General features: G+C 36.8%; 2 protein-coding genes across 2 annotated transcripts in view; both read left to right on the top strand.

The window, feature by feature from the left end:
- The first annotated feature begins 48 nt into the window (after window positions 1-48).
- pak1ip1 (PAK1 interacting protein 1) lies at window positions 49-5,682 on the top strand. The gene is made up of 10 exons (XM_086076733.1): window positions 49-512; window positions 1,192-1,354; window positions 1,420-1,540; window positions 3,204-3,278; window positions 3,358-3,410; window positions 3,497-3,642; window positions 3,740-3,837; window positions 4,292-4,391; window positions 4,461-4,596; window positions 5,332-5,682. Exons 1-10 carry the CDS (start codon window positions 435-437, stop codon window positions 5,460-5,462), a joined length of 1,101 nt encoding a protein of 366 aa, XP_085932859.1. The 5' UTR covers window positions 49-434; the 3' UTR covers window positions 5,463-5,682.
- Window positions 5,683-7,443: 1,761 nt separating this feature from the next.
- The window catches only part of LOC147180640 (guanine nucleotide-binding protein G(olf) subunit alpha), a 59,097-nt gene continuing 50,023 nt past the window's right edge, over window positions 7,444-16,517 (top strand). The window contains exon 1 of the mRNA XM_086079202.1: window positions 7,444-8,242. Within this exon, the coding sequence (XP_085935328.1) occupies window positions 7,774-8,242 (469 nt within the window). The 5' untranslated portion in view covers window positions 7,444-7,773. The remainder of the gene's footprint in view (window positions 8,243-16,517) is intronic.

Below are 16,517 nucleotides of genomic sequence, written 5' to 3'. Positions count from 1 at the left end.
ACTCGTGATCGTTTAACGCGGTAATGGTAGTGACGTTTACGCACAAAAAAAAGTTTATTGTTTTGATTTTGCCTTTATTTAATCTGCTAGTTTGTAATAGTACATGGTTCACTTTCGTCAGTTTCAGATGTCGCGTGGGATGATGTTAACTTTGAGGCATCCTTATCTTTGGGTGGCGCTAGTGAGACATTTTTGGAGTACCACAACGACGACGAAGAGGACAGACGCGCACGCGCAGTAGAAGTTCTTCGGGTTGTTTTGGTTCCTCACGTGTGTTAGCACGCACATAATGTGTCCTTAGTCGGTCACAGCGCTTGTTTTTTTTTCGTGTCTTTTGTTTTACTAGTCGTGGAACAGTTACCGTTAGTGTTAGAAGGTGGCAGAGCTTGAGGCGAAGACGAAAGACACGACAAGACACTAGCTAGCTTGGCGTCATGGCCTCCTTCGTGAAGCTAATAGCTGGCTGCTACGAGCAAATGGTATTTGGTTACCGTGTTCGAACTGACCAGAACGTGAGTGGATTTACACATTATATCTTCACGAAACAATGTCACGTTTCTTACAGTCTGGCTAAAATACTCAACAGCAGCGGGTGTTTGGAACCTGTGCTCCGACACCAACAAGGTTGGCCAAAATTAGGTAGCGACTAAGTCCACTTTATAATGTTCTAGTAAGTACTAAGCAAGGTTAGGGAATGGGAATTGGGCTATTAAAATTGGGTTTCAAGACAGTTTTATTTTTTTAAGTAGGCCTTGCTTGAAACCCTACTTAGTCTCAAGGAGCCAGGTTTGGTCTATCCAAAAATGGTTTCAACAAGCAAGACAGGGTTCAGTTTTAAAAGTTGGGCTTAAAGCCTGGGTTGGGTTTTCAATGTAGGTGGTTGGGTTTCATAGCTGTTTGTTTGAACGTTAACGTTCAAGGCAAGTTTTTGTTTTTCGTAGAGTGTATAGTATGTCTGAGTAAATTTTCGAGACAGGTTTAGGGTTTCAATTGTTAGTGTGTATTTTTTATTTAAAGAAAATATGTGAATAATTGTTAAAAGAAAATGTATTTACAACAAAAAAAAATCACAAGGAAATGTTCGATTTGGGCAGGAAGCAGTTTGGGGAATGTAGCCAGACTTTTACAATAGCAGTATTCGCCTGAATTTGCATATGTAACATGTATATTTTTTGGGTGATGATCTTTTAGGAGTGGACGGCTAAGCCAGACTTCACGCATCACGCTCACATGGCGTCGGTGTCGGCGGTAGCGGCCAGCAACAGGTTCATGGTGACGGGTAGCAAAGACGAGACCATGCTGCTGTACGACATGGACAAGAAGGTGGAGCATGGCGCTCTGCTGCACCACGACGGTAAGTGGTGACAGTGTCACCGGTTGCCGTGACGAAAACGTCTCCTCACCGCGTGTATTCTTTAGGCTCCATCACCTGCCTGGAGTTTTACGGTGAGACACATCTGCTGAGCGGAGGAGAAGACGGATTATTGTGTGTGTGGAGCACCAAGAAGTGGGAGTGCCTCAAGTCCATCAAAGCACACAGGTCAGTCTTGAGTCATGATACGAGGGGCGAGGAAATATAAAAAAAAAAGTTGTATTTTGGTGTGAATTATGTTGTAATATTAGGAGGACTAAGTGCAATAATACAGTGAACAAAAAATTAGTCAGATAAGTTTCCAAAAGTCATGTTGCAACCCCCCCCCCTCCAAAAGAAAAAATATTTTGAATAAAATCTCAATAAATTCAAAAGGCAAAATTTCACAATATCAAATATCTATTGTTCGAATTGGCACTCTCATTTTTAAACTTTATTAATTAAAAATATATATTTTTAGAATATACGATATGTAATAAATATTTGTGTAATATCAGGACTTTATTCTTGTGCCTTTAATTACATTTTTTAGAATTTTTATTTTATTTAATTTTATTCATATTCATTAAAATGTTTTATTTCTAAGAAACTAGGATGACAAAAATTGCAATGTAGTTAAATAGATTTGCCCAATATAACTTAATTCTTGAAGCTGTTTTTTTTAAACAAACACCATTTTCATATGTAATATATCCTTTTTTCAGTGTGTTTTTTATTTTTTTTTATTTTGAAGTCTGTTTAGCGAAAATGTATATCAAAACTTTATTCTTATAAGTACGATCGTTTGAAAAGAAAATGTTTTATTACTAATAGTGTTCCGATACCGTTTTTTGGCCCCTGATTCCGATACCCAGTTTTGCGGTATTGGCCGTTACCGTACCGATACCTAGTTTGTTTGTTTTTTCTCAACATGAAAAAGCCAATGGGCAGGACGCCATTCAGAGCATTCAAGGGCCAGTAGGATATCTTGGCTTGGCATGCATTGAACATGTAACAAACAACACATCAGTGAATGTCGTGCACAAGATGCTGCATCCAAAGTCCTATATTAGCGTTGGAAATAATAGTATCGGCGTGTTACTTGTTAGTAATTGCCGATATTGATACCACTGTTTTAATGCAGTATCGGGGCCTCTCCTGGCACTAATTCCTAATACTATTTATAGTTTTATTAGTTTTTAAGAATGTTTTTTTTTCTAAGAAACTCAGCTGAATACAGTTGAAAAATTGTTTGCATTTTCATGTTTAATAATTTATTTTGTTATAAGTAATTTCACTTTCTGAACCAAAACACTCCAAGAAAAAAAAACTCAAGTGTATAAAAAAAAAAGATCTTTATGTGCAAAATGGAATATTACGAAAAGTTTTGATGCTGAATAAAGTTGTGTTTTTCTGAAGAAAACTTTTTACCATAATCATATCGTACAATATTGCATTATATAGAACAAATTGTCAGTTAATGCAAATAGTGGCACTAATGCAAAAAAGTCCTTCTAATTTATTCTTATGAGAAAATATGTTATGAAAGACAATATTATTTAAAGAAAATTAATTTGATGCATGTCTCGTCGTAACGTTATGAGGAAAAACGTGGAATGTGATGAAAAAAATAACCATTTCATACAAATGAAGCGGCAATATTTGGATAATTTTTTTGTGTGTTTTCCTATAACTTGAGATATTATTTTTTGTCCAACTTTATTCCTAATATTTTAGGAAATTCTGGAAAAAATGAGGAATACTCCTTTAATTTTATGATTTTCTTCTCTCACTCGTTTTCTCAAAAAAGCATGATCCATTTATTTTTGCATATTTTTTCTTCTTTCTTCAGAGGTCATGTGACGTCGCTGTCTGTACATCCGTCTGGTAAACTTGCACTGACGGTGGGCACTGATAAAACACTGCGGTGAGACGCACACACATAATTACATCCATGTAATCGATGTCAAAGTCACCGATGTCGTGTTTGATTTTGTCTTTTGTAGCACATGGAATCTCATTAATGGACGATCAGCCTTCATCAAAAACATCAAACAAAGTCGGTTTTCCCCCCATAAAATATGACATTTTATTCCCGCCACGCATTTGGGGTGAAAATGTGTGTGTGTTTGTTTGTTTGTTTAGATGCACACATTGTACGGTGGTCTCCGGACGGCCACAAATATGTGGTGGTCATCCACGACAAACTTGACCTGTACGACCTGCAGACGGCCTCGCTGACCAGCACGCTCAAGAACCCCAAGAGGATCTCGGCCATCAACTTCTTAAACGTCCGGGTTTTTTTTTATTTCACTGAAGCTCGCTTCAATGCACTCTTTTGTTTTCCTTTATTTTTTAAATTCTTTTGTGTGTTTATTTTTGTTCCAGAACTCCATCCTGGCTGTTGCCGGCGATGACGAAATAGTGCGACTGTGTGACGTTGCCAAGGAGAAATGGGTGTGCGAGTTCAAGGCTCATGAAACCAGGTACAAAATTAAACCATTTAATTACGATTTGCAGACTTAAAAACATCTGTGTGACGTGCTTTTGTCAAAATACCCCAAGGATAAAAAAAAATAATTATAGCCAATAATGAGTCTGGTTTTTGGTGAAGTAATAACCAGGGGGCGGAACTTGGGAACTTGTCGAAGTACAGCCTAGAGCAGAGATGAGCAACTTAAATAATGGAGGAGGTCACAATTTTTCATTTGCACTATTATCAGATATGACAAAAATGACATTTTAGATATGAACAAAATATGTGCCAACCCGTGGATAACTAAAAATCTGTGTAAAATTGACACCCATTGAAATGCATTGGGAAAGTTGGGGGGGAAAAATGGGGCGTGGGGGGGCTTAAAAAACACACCCTAAAATTGAACATATGCGTATGCGGGGGGAGTCCAGTGTCATTGATGAATTGCTGCTTTCCTTTCGCAGGGTGAAAGCGGTGGAGAGTTTCAAGATGGACGACGACTGCGTGTTGGTCACGGCCTCCAACGACGGCTTCATCAAAATGTGGAAGCTCCGCCTGAATGACGTCAGTCAGCTTCCGAAGTGCGCCGCCATTGAGCGCTCGTGTCTGTTAACCAAACGTGTCGCCCGGCAGGCGCTCGAGTGTCCCGCCCTCCTGGCGGAAGTCAACACCACGGCCAGGCTGACGTGTCTTGCCGTGTGGAAACCTTCCACGCGACAGCAAACCACAGAAGAAGATGAAAAAGGAGCCAAGGCCACAACGTCGCGAGGTGGAACCAGCAACGTGCATTCTTGATTCACGCGTGACTCGTTTGTTTCGAATGGTTTTTTTTTCCCAAGTAGGGTAAAGAGCTACATTGAAAACAAAAAAATAATTTTGCAATGGGAGTGATGTTGGTAGTATTATTCACATCATAGGACATATTTTTTTAATAGCAATCTTACGAAAGGAGGTGTGTGTGTGTGTGTACTTGTACATACTACATTGTGAGGACCAAAATGCGTCTAACTAACAGATTGAGGACATTTTGGCCGGTCCTCGCAACTCAAGACCTCTTTTTGAGGGTCAAGACTTGGTTTTAGAGTTTAGGTTTAAATTGGGTTATGGTTGAGGTTAGGGTAAGGAATGAGGGTAGTCGATCATTTTTGATGGTTGGGGTTAAGTGAAGGGGCTCGGAAATGCATTGTGTCTATGGATGTCCTCACAATTATATGTATACAAGTGTGTGTGCGTGCGCACTCATTTTAGAAAAAGATCAACCAAACGCGTTACGACTTTGTTCTCTTAATGATTATAAGTTATTTTTTTCAAATTGTGCCTGTGAAAATACCTTTAACTCAAAATTTTACTTTAGCTAGTCCTTAAAAATTCTCAAAACATCAACTCTCAAGAGGACTTTGTCGTAAAATGGCAATTTTCTGAAAAGGTCTGTTCTCATCACAATCTTGTAAAATGACAATTTTGTTCCCTTCATCTGTTTCTCCCCCTTTCTTTCCTCATGCAGAGCTGGCTGAAGCACTTTTGAAGACAAAGCGAGTGCGCATGCATGAAGAAGTCATTCTGGAAGACGAAAGCAAGCCGAGGAATAAGAGGAAGAAGAGAAAGGTCGCTGTGGGACAGAAAAAAACAAAATAAAACACTTTTTTTTTTTTAAGGTCCTTCGATTTGTGGCTCTTTTTTGGATGGACGCTCCACAAATGGTCGCTTAACAACTATATAAACAATGCCCATTTTAGCAACACTTTTTAATTTTTTCGGACTACATAAAAATGTGGTCACCGTTTGACCCCTATTGATGCAATAATTCAACTATCCTTGAAAATGAAATAAAATCTACTAAAGAACTTTCTCAAAATTGTTCAACTTTGTGGTATTTTGGCTTTCCTTAAAATGAAATGACTGTTCTTGTTAAATGAGGAACTTTTCTTGACATTTTGCCAATATTGCTGTAAATAGAAATAAGAATTGTGAGAAAAGTTGTAATTATTATGAGAATAAAGTGAAAACATTTTGAGAAAAGTAAAATAGCTGAAGATGTTATACGGCAAAGTTGGAATAAGCAATTTGACAAGAATATAGTACAATTGCAATTAAAATGTGTTAAAATTTCAAGAAAATTTTCTTAATTTTATGACTTTTATTTTATTTTTTTACACACAATTTTAAGTCGTAGAATAAGGTCATAAGAATAGCACTGATGTAATTTTCAGATAATGAAAACTCCAACATTAGGCTATCCTTAAAATTTTGACAATGTGTAGTAGTTTTGGAGAATAGTGTAAAATGACAAGAACAAAAAAAAAAGCACCAGAAAGTATTTTTTTTTACGTTTTTAAAAGAAAAAGAAAGTTGTATAGTTTTAGAGTATGACAAAAATCAAGTCGTAATGGATCGGGCCTGAAAAGGATAATCCACATGTAATTGACACCCATCATTATTGCATTGAGAAAAAAAGAAATGAACATTTTTGTAACCCCTTAAATATCATGAATAGGGATATACTGTTAATATGCATACATATGAAAAACAGAGATGAGTTTTCGCCAAAATGTTTCAAAAATATTGGAAAAATACATGTAAATAGGTGCTGAACCGAAAATATACAAGGGTCTGCTGTATCGCAAATATTGTATAAAAAAAAAGGCATTTTATGTGAGAGTGGGGGGAAAAATAGAGTAAAAATTTATATTTTAAAAATCGTAATTTCATAAGTCAAATAGTGAGAAAGCTCTGGGCAAGAAACAAAAATGTTTTGATAAATGATGATATTTGAGGATAGTCATAATATGGCAAAGTTGTAAAAAGTAATACTATCATTGACCCAAAAAGTATCATTTTAAATATAAAGCGTTTACATCTCAAGTAGGTCATTTTTTTTTTTTGCCCAAACAATTCTCAATATCAATTCGATACAACATTGGAATTTTATGAAAATAGTCCTTAAACAAATTACGAAGAGGCACTGTTTTGGGCCAAAAAGTTGTCATTTTATAACTGTAAAATATATATTTTTTAAACAAATATTCACATAAATGGTCATGTTTATGGGATAAATGTCGTAATATAGCAAAGTTTACATAAAGGTAATTAAAAAAAACTGTAATATTGTGAATGTACAGAATTAAACAAAAAAAGAGAAAAATGAATCAATCCCATTTTGTTTGTAAGATTGGTTTGTGTCATTTTATGAGAAAACGTAGTATAAATTGTGAAGGTGCAAAAAAGTCAAAATTTTGATAAGAGAAAATAAAAATGTATGTCATTTTTGATAATATTTATGAAGTCGTAATATGCTAATGCATATGAACAAATTGTGTGGTTCCAAGTTTACGTCACAAGTCAAAATGGCGGTCTTGGTAAAATTACCTTCTCTTTCTCCATTGAAAAGGATTGGACATCAAGTTCGAATCGTTGTAATTTGATTGTGAGGATTATTTTTATTTCAAAGTGTGATGAAAGGTATCTGCCTGGTTTGTCACAGGCAAAAGCAATACAATCCGCCGTTTGTTCAGCATTTGCATTGCGGAAATAACAAAAGCCCGGATGTTCGGTAATTACCATTACCGTAATGCCGCCCACACAAACCCCGTTTTGCGTCCTTGGCGTGCACTTTACGGTAAACGCTGGTGTGCACCCGCAGCGTTCACCGACACGATCAGGTGATAGTAGACCGAGCGAGCCCACCGGAGGAGGGGAGACGCGCGCTCACGCACACACCATACAGGGGGTGCCTCGAAGGCACAATGTCATGTAGCGAATGTCGGCGCCCACCCGGTGGTCTTCATTTCCGCCTCGTCTCCGGAGCGACATCTTAGCAACGGACGTACGTACCGACGGACTTAACGGCCGTGTGTGTGCGCGCATGTGTGTGACGATGGCTCGCTAGGGCCGCTGGCGCAGATTCTTCCTTTATGAGCGATCCCCTTTGGCACATATCTGGTTCAGCATGGGGCTGTGCTACAGTCTGCGGCCGCGGCTCTTCGGCGAGCTGAGCGGCTCCATCTCCAACGCCGCCTCGGACTCGGAGCCGCATCCGGAGGCGGCCGCCGTTTCCGCGCCGACCCGCGCCCACGGAGCTCGCCCGGCGGAGGACGGCGGCGGGGGATGCGAGCCCGGTCGGGAGCACGGCTCGGCCGGGGACGGCGTCCTCATCCAGAACGGAGGCGGCAAAGGGACGTCGTCGTCGTCCGCGGCGGTGGCGGCGGCGACGGCGGCGGCCAAGGAGCGAGGAGGACGCCGCCTGCAGCTGCCGCACAAAAGCAACAATAGCGGCAACAAGCAGAAAAACTGGGACAAGCTCCTCCTGGAGGAGAAGGAGGCCGAGAAGGAGGCGAGGAAAGTCAGCAAGAGCATCGACCGGGCCCTCAAGGAGCTCAAGAGGGAATACAAGCAGACGCACCGGCTACTGCTTCTGGGTAAGACCACCGCTTTTTTTCCTCCACCTCCACCTGGGCTTCTTTCTGTTTCACGACAGCGGCCAGGCAACGTGGCCTGTAGCCGGATGATGTCACTCCTTCGCCGGGGAGGCCTTGTGCCACACGCGGGCTGTCATCAGCATGAACGCTGGGCCTGCCACTTGCAGTATGACATAACACACTGGAATATACGTACAGTATATTGACACACGCTGTAGTCAAAGAATTGTGTACTTTAAATTTAGACTATCATCTGTATTGTGTTGACGACACTTATCGCACTACAGTATTTTTGACTTCTACATATGTTTATCAAATAAGGGGGGGGGGTTAAGTTTTTAGCAACCACATTGCTGTTTTTTGTTTTGTAATGGTGAGTTAAAAATGACCTAGGCAGTCATCTCAAAAGTTCAAAACTCTCTTTCTCATATTATCCTGATAGCATAATTGCTTATGTTGTATTTGAAGGGTTTCTAACAATAAGGGGAAAACAACTTCTTCTTTTTTTTTGGCAAGCATTTTGCTGTTGTCTAAGTTAAAAACTTAAGCTCACGACTACTTAGGCTCAACTCAACTTTATTTATAAAGCACTTTAAAACAACCACCACTGCACAGAGCTGTAGGCCTATGAAATAAAATTCAGTCATGCAGTGAAGACAGATAAAACAAAGTAACTAAATGAATACATATCTTAATGTTACGTAAAAAAAAATAAAAAATAACAACACAAGAAATAGGTAAGTAAATAACTAAAAAGTAAATTAAATAAGTATCAATAACTTAATAGCAGCAGACACCATAAAAAAACTGAAGCAGTGAATAGAGACGTTTAAAAAGTGGATCATAATTTAATCCTTGTAAAACGGCTTAATTTTCCTCATAACTATAACTTTGTCATATAATTTATAGCATAATTGCCTGTCGAACAAGTTTAGACAAGGGGGAGGGGCTGTTTTTAATCAAGCATTTTTGTTGTATTTATATTCATTTTCATACTCATATGTCCTATTTAAAGGATTTCGCAAAACAAGGAGTTTTTTTTTTCATCAAGCATTGTGCTATTTTAATACGAAGTTAAAAACAATTTGCACAATAATGCTAACGATATACATACATAGATTTGCTTTTAGATTTGAAATCGCCTTTTGTATTGATTTTGTAACAGTAAGAAAAAAATCAAAAAAAATACCTAGACAATCATGCTATGAGACATTATCCTCTTAAAGCTTTCATTTCTCCAAATATTTTGTTCTTCTTCTCATTAAATTGCACCCCCCCATAATGACAAATTTTAACTTTCTTCTCATAGAATTATGACTTCATAAAATGATAACTTTTTTTTTAAATTCTAAAATGACAACTTTATTTCCCATCTCTGTACTCAAAATTGCTATTTTCTTTTCATATGATAACTAACTCATACCATTTCAACTTTATTCTTAAAAAATCATATTATTCTCTTAAAATGACATCTTTATCCTAATACAATCACAACTCTATTTTCATAAAAAAAAAATGTATTTATTCTCATGACGTTTTAGACATTTTTTTCCCTGGAAATATTTATATGGTTAAGGTTTGTCAATTTGTACACACACAAAAAGTAGTCTTCTTAAAAATGTATCAAAGAACATTTTGCGCAAATAAGAGAAAAAGACAGACACCTTGTTAATGGCAATCATTTTTTTGCATTCATTAATTTGATTTTGCAACATATGCATTGTATTATCATTCTTTCTTACATGTTGTGAGTTAAGTGCATATTCTACAGAAAACATTTTGTCAAAAAATTTGAAATTGTTCTTATGCTCATTGAAAATTTTCCAAGGGGGTGTACTGTATGGATGGTTGATTTTATAATGTTTATCAAATAATATTTCTGATGAATTTATACAACTCAAATACTGTTTTATTTTATTTTATTATCTTGCACTCAAATACAATTAAAGAAAAACTAAAACTAATACTGAAACTTATAAAAACTAAGCTAAAACAAAGCGTTTTCCAAAAACTAAAATTAATAAATACTAGTAACAAACCCTGTCTGGAAAGTAATTAAATCTAGCTAAATAAAAAACTAACTTTAAAAGGAAATAAAAAGTACCAAAAACTAAAAAAAGAAAAAAAACCTCTTTCTTTTTTTTAGCAGTTGGCCTACATTACACCAACCAATCAACGTTCGAACCGTGAAATAATTTTTTTAAATATTTATTGCATTTTTTAATGATTTATAGTTACGTCCGCAGTGCATATTTCCATTCATCATTTCCCCCCCATCATACCACCATATGAATTGACGGAATGTGGGAGGAGTTAGGAGTAATTGGTTTATGCATGGCCTCATGTGTGACAAGCGTCTAAAATATGGCATACTTTATTGCAATTCATTTTTCCCACCCCCAAGCACAATAAATTTGCAGTCTATCTCGGATCTATACTTTTCCCCTAAAACTTAATTGTCCTAAAATTGAGATTTTTTTTTTAAACTCAAAAGTTATGACATCATCGTGACTTATTTAAAGGAAAATCATTACAAAAAGTTATGATTTTTTGCTCAATGTTTTTTCCCCCTCAATTTGATACCATTTAATTGTGCGTTGTCTTCAAATTGAGATTATTTTTGCTGCCAAAATAGCACAAAAGCTGCAACACTTTTCAATTTGCACGATTCCTTTTGTGGTGAACTGGCAGGGATGGTAGGAACAGGAAATGGCTTTTATATCTCGGACAGGAAGCCGCATTATTGTTGCTACCCGGTGGGCCGGCCCGGTGCATGAATCATCTTCCCACTGTTAGCATTTAGCAGGAGCGTCGTTGGCATGAATGGAATTGTGGCGAAGTAGGGGAGTAACAGAAACTTTTATCCATCCGTCCATCCATCCATCCGTCCGTCCGTCTGTCTGTCTATCTATCTATCCATCTATCATCTCTCTCTCTCTCTCTTTATCCATCTATCCATCCATCTCTCTCTCTCTCTCTCTCTCTCTTTAGCCATCCATCTCTCTCTCTCTCTCTTTATCCATCTATCCATCCATCCATCTCTCTCTCTCTTTATCCATCTATCCATCCATCTCTCTCTCTCTCTCTCTATCTATCCATCTCTCTCTCTCTCTCTCTCTCTCTATCCATCTATCCATTCATCCATTTCTCTCTCTTTCTCTCTATCCATCTCTCTCTCTCTTTCTCTCTCTCGCTATCCATCTATCCACCCATCTCTCTCTTTCTGTCTGTCTGTCTGTCTGTCCATCCATCTATCCATCTATCCATCTATCATCTATCCATCCATCCATCCATCATCTCTGAAGGAAATGACACACAAAATCTCTAAATATTATACAAACCTCAAAGAGAAAATAATAATGCAACACAATACAATAAAATACAAATATATTAGATGAAAAACACAAATATAAAAACAACAAAAACAGAAAAACAATAGATAAAAAAAACCCATAAATAACAAAAACTATAAAAAAAAAAAATTATGTCACACTGCATCAATTTAATGGCCGCCATCTTTGTGTTTTTTTTCTCTAAGAGACATGGAATACTTCAAATGCTTCTAAAATCCATCCATCCATTTTCTTAACCGCTTGTCCTCACAAGGGTCGCTGGAGCCTATCCCAGCTGGCTTCGGGCAGTAGGCGGGGTACACCCTGAACTGGTTGCCAGCCAATCGCAGGCATCTAAAATCCTCCATAAAAAACAAAACATCACTATAATTTTGACGAAACCTTCACAATTTCGGCACATATATGGTGGACATTTTACAAATATGGTCATGGAGACTGTCGAACAATAATGAAGCTATACTTTCTAAGGCCCGACTAATTAATCAGCCGCCGATTATAATCGACCGATTATTGCCCTACAAACATTAGCCAAAACAATCGGCCAAATGGCCGATTATTTTCCCCTTAACGTTATCATCAAAGAAAAGCGAAGTTTCCGACGCTGTGAAAGTACCCTGAATGCACCATTTTGTTTGTGTAGCATTAGCAACTAGCAAGTGTGTAGCGTATGTTATTCTGGTCTGTTGTCCCTCAGCGTCCTTTAAGATGTTTAATGACTTGAATTAATTGTAAAACTAAACACACGACGCTAAGAATTACATCCAATGTATATTTAAATACAAAACATTCTTCGTTTTAAAAACATCGCTAGCCTAGCGCTTATGCTAAAAGCGAAGGGAGGATCCCATTCAAATGCTAACAGGATGTTAGCGTCAACTTCGGGAGTGTTTTGTTGTAACGAATATTTACACACAAATGATGTGAGAACGCATACCCACAGGTGAGATAACACGACGCAAAGGCACCCAATGTGTGAAAAAATAGTTATTTTAATTTTAATTAAATTGCAACGTTCTTCTGTACTCACTTTAAGTGTGTACACCATTAAATTCAATTAATTTTAAGCATTTTTAAATCGGCAGATCAATCGGCAATCTGTATTTTTTTTCTGCCCAAAATCGGTATGGCATCAGTCACATCGGTCGGCCCTAATACTTTTTTATTTTGGATTAAAAAAATGTTTTGCATAAAATTCCTTATAGGCAATATTATGCAAAAAAATTACCCCCTCCCAAATTTTTCCAACACATAAAAAACTAACAATTGCTTTGATGGGTTCATCATCTGATTTTAAAATGGCTAATGCTACATGCTATCTATCTAAATGTTATCTTCGACGACAGTTCAATAGCGCTAAACAAATCCGCGCACTCAATATTATGCTAGCTTTCTGCGCTGTCCTGACAGCTATTGGAAGCTGGCTTTGCCGTTTTGTAACATTAGTATATACCGCTAGAAAGCTCAGATTGCGTTGTCTGACCGGCGAGTAGCGACCGCAGTAGATAGTAGGACTACATTTCCCATGATTCTTAGACGCAAAAGCAGGAAGTAGTTCTAGTTCCAGTCAACGCCTGTTGCCGATTAGATGGGGATTCCAATGAGAATTTGGAAGTAAATAGGAAGGAATTTAATAGTTAAATTCCCTTTTAATGTGTTTATCACATGAATCGGCATGAGAACTGTGTGAATGACATACACATGGCAAAAACACGGGACGCCGGGATGAGACTTGCATAATATCGGGCCAAAACAATGAGGTTGGCGAAATCCGCCAGGACGCAGAATGCCAAAACGTGACGTCTGGTCAGCCCACTGATCTGAATATATGACTGGATAGCCGACTTTTGAAGTTGCGAGGCCGCCATATTGCTCCTCCCAAGAAACGTTTCTCGCCATATGATCCTATACATTTATAGTATCGAAATTGGAAAACATTTGAGAGAGTAGGAACAGCAGGATTTATGATGTTTTAAATTTGTTAAACATAAATAAAAGGATTTCATACATTTTACAACTTGCTTTAAATACATGTATAAATTATGTGTTAATGGTGTTTACAGGAGAAAAAGTTTTTTCCCATTATTATTACTAAAGACTTATAACTGTAATAAAACAAAAGATGCCTGTGCCAAATCTAATATTGAGGTCTGTCAGTAGTCTGCTCGCGAGATGGGAGAAGCAAGATGGCCGCCCTGTGACTTCAGTAGCTTGCACGGGCATGTATTCAGATCAATGGGTCAGTCGCAACACAGATGCTAGCTAGCTTAGCATTAACCGAGCGGACCGAAAGGCTAAGCTATGTGGTTGTTTTGAATACATAAGGTTAATTTTGGGTTTTAAATTTAATTTGGCAGTAAACTTCAGCCGGTAATAGCAATGAGCAGTGAAGCCTCTTTTATCGTGTGACTGTAAATACTTTTTTGTTTTGTTTTTATGTTGACTCCACCAAAGTCAGCTATGAGAGGCTCTAGTTCGCACACAACCCTAACAACACTTAAGTGAGTCTTTTTCTTTTCTTTCTTTTTTTACTTGTGTCACCTCGACCTGTCACGAAGCATGAGGGTTAAAGGGAACAATCCCGGAAGGACGCTGGACTGTGTGACTACCATCTTTATCTTTATGGCTTTATTGTGTATTTGCACTGGAGCGTGTGTTGTAAATTCATGCGACTAATCAGCCTCACTTTTTTTTATTTAAAGCTTTTATGGCGCAGGCTATTAAATGAACGGACAGCAGTCGTAGATAAGAGCAGCTCTCCCACCGTGCGATATTGTCGGATTGCATAACTTCACATGATGTCATCGACAAGACGCTCTCGTCTTATAGGTCACGTCAAATGAAACTTGCAGCCAAATTAACTCATTCACCGCCATTGACGGCTATGTACGTCAAAAAATTATTTGAACTGTTTCTATTAATTTAAATGTTTTCCCACTTTTGTTAACAAGAGTATGAAAACCTAGAAAAAAAATATTGTACATTTAGAACAGATATAAAATTTGTGATTAATCGTGAGTTAACTAGTGAAGTAATGCAATAAATTACGGGGGGATCGCCTGACACCCCTAATTTTTTTATAATCTTTTCTTCTTTTTTTTCGTTTAAAAAAAAGAAGTAATTTTTATTATTTTTTTTCATTTTAATAGTCTTTTCTTTAAAAAAAGAAAGAAGAAAAGATTATTAAAAATTAGGGGCGTCAGGCGATACATTTTTTGAATCGTAATTAATCGCATGACTTCACTAGTTAACTCGCGAATAATCACTAATCAATAATTTTATATTTGTTCTAAATGTACAATAAAGAAATTCTAGGTTTTCATACTCTTGTTAACATTTTTTTTTAAACTAATAGAAATAGTCCAAATTAATTTTTTACGTCTATAGCCGTCAATGGCAGTGAATGAGTTAAGAAGGAACTTCCACTGTTTGCACACGTTTATGTAGTTTATTAACCCTCTTGTTACGTTTGCGGGACAAAATGAGCTGCTTTCAAGCGGAAGCCAAGTCCAAATTCCAAAATGTTCTTTGCAATATGATATTAATACTAATATTGCATTTTTGGAGTAAGAATTCAGCAGAATAATCCGCCGATTTACTGGCCATTCAAATCGGCTGTCATTTTATGTAGCCCATCCCCTGCTGTTGACTGAAATTGACGTCAAAGTGCTCGCAGTGCAAATGTCACGGCTCACCTGTTTTCTGGGTTTGGCCACATGACGGTGAGGCTTTGACGTTACTTTTGAATGGCTGGAAATGGGTGGATTATTCTGCTTAATTATGCTTAACATGGAGGAATGCCACTGAAATAAAAACAAACAAACAAAAGTATTAGATGAAAAATAAAATTTTTGGATTAGATGACCCACACATTATTATTATTATGGCTTCTACTGACTGTTTTTTTGGTATGTTTTAGGGTGCTACACGTGCCTCCAAATTTTTGTAGTCCTGGGTCAGCCATTTTGTGTTTTTTTTGGGCAACTTTAAAATATCAAAATTTTCACCAGGCCCAATGAGTGTGCAGAGTTTGATGAGTTATATATATATATATATATATATATATATATATATATATTAAAGCTGTCATACGATTATAGTTTTTAATCAGATTAATCACATCTTAGAATTTCGATTAATCACGATTAATCGCTTAATAACAAATCACATTTTTGAAGAGCACCGTGTTAATTCTTTTGACATTCAATGTTATGAGGATGTCTTCAACATTTTTTGATCAATGAATTACTTGCATAATTTAAAATGGGAGAAAATGACCCCAATATTTTGACATGAACAAATATTCTAAATGTGATACGCAAACATTCATTAAATGCTTTACTTTAATGCATGTAATTATGTTTATTGCTGAAACAACCTGTGCTACCTTAAACGTAGCCATCCGCTGTCACGCTAAAGGATCATCTATGGTCAAAATTAATTAATCTGCGTTAATTCAAGATTAATGCAATATTTTTTTGTGATTAATTAATCAGTTAATGCTTTAAATATGTATATATATATATATATATATATATAATGCTTTAATATGTATATATATATATATATTTAAAGCATTAACTGATTAATTAATCACAAAAATATATTAGGCGTGTTAGAAAAAATCGATTCGGCAATATATCGCGATATTTAGAAATGAACATTCAATGATTTACTGCATTTGTTCATCTTTTTTAATATAATATTTAAAAAATTTGGAACAGCAAGTTTAAAAAACAAACAAAAAAGTCTGCACTATTATTATTTTGAAATAGTATTTTATAGGGGTGTTAGAAAAAATCGATTGAGCAATATATCGCCATATTACAGCGCGCAATTCTCGAATCGATTCGATATGCGGCCAAATCGATTTTTAAACATAATTTTGTTTATGGGAATATTCAACAAAACGTCTTACTGAGGGT

This window comes from Leptonotus elevatus, chromosome 1, assembly GCF_054856555.1.
Source record: "Leptonotus elevatus isolate MCC_2025b chromosome 1, RoL_Lele_1.0, whole genome shotgun sequence".
Classification (NCBI taxonomy): Eukaryota; Metazoa; Chordata; class Actinopteri; order Syngnathiformes; family Syngnathidae; genus Leptonotus; species Leptonotus elevatus.
This window is presented reverse-complemented; position numbering and strand designations above follow the sequence as displayed.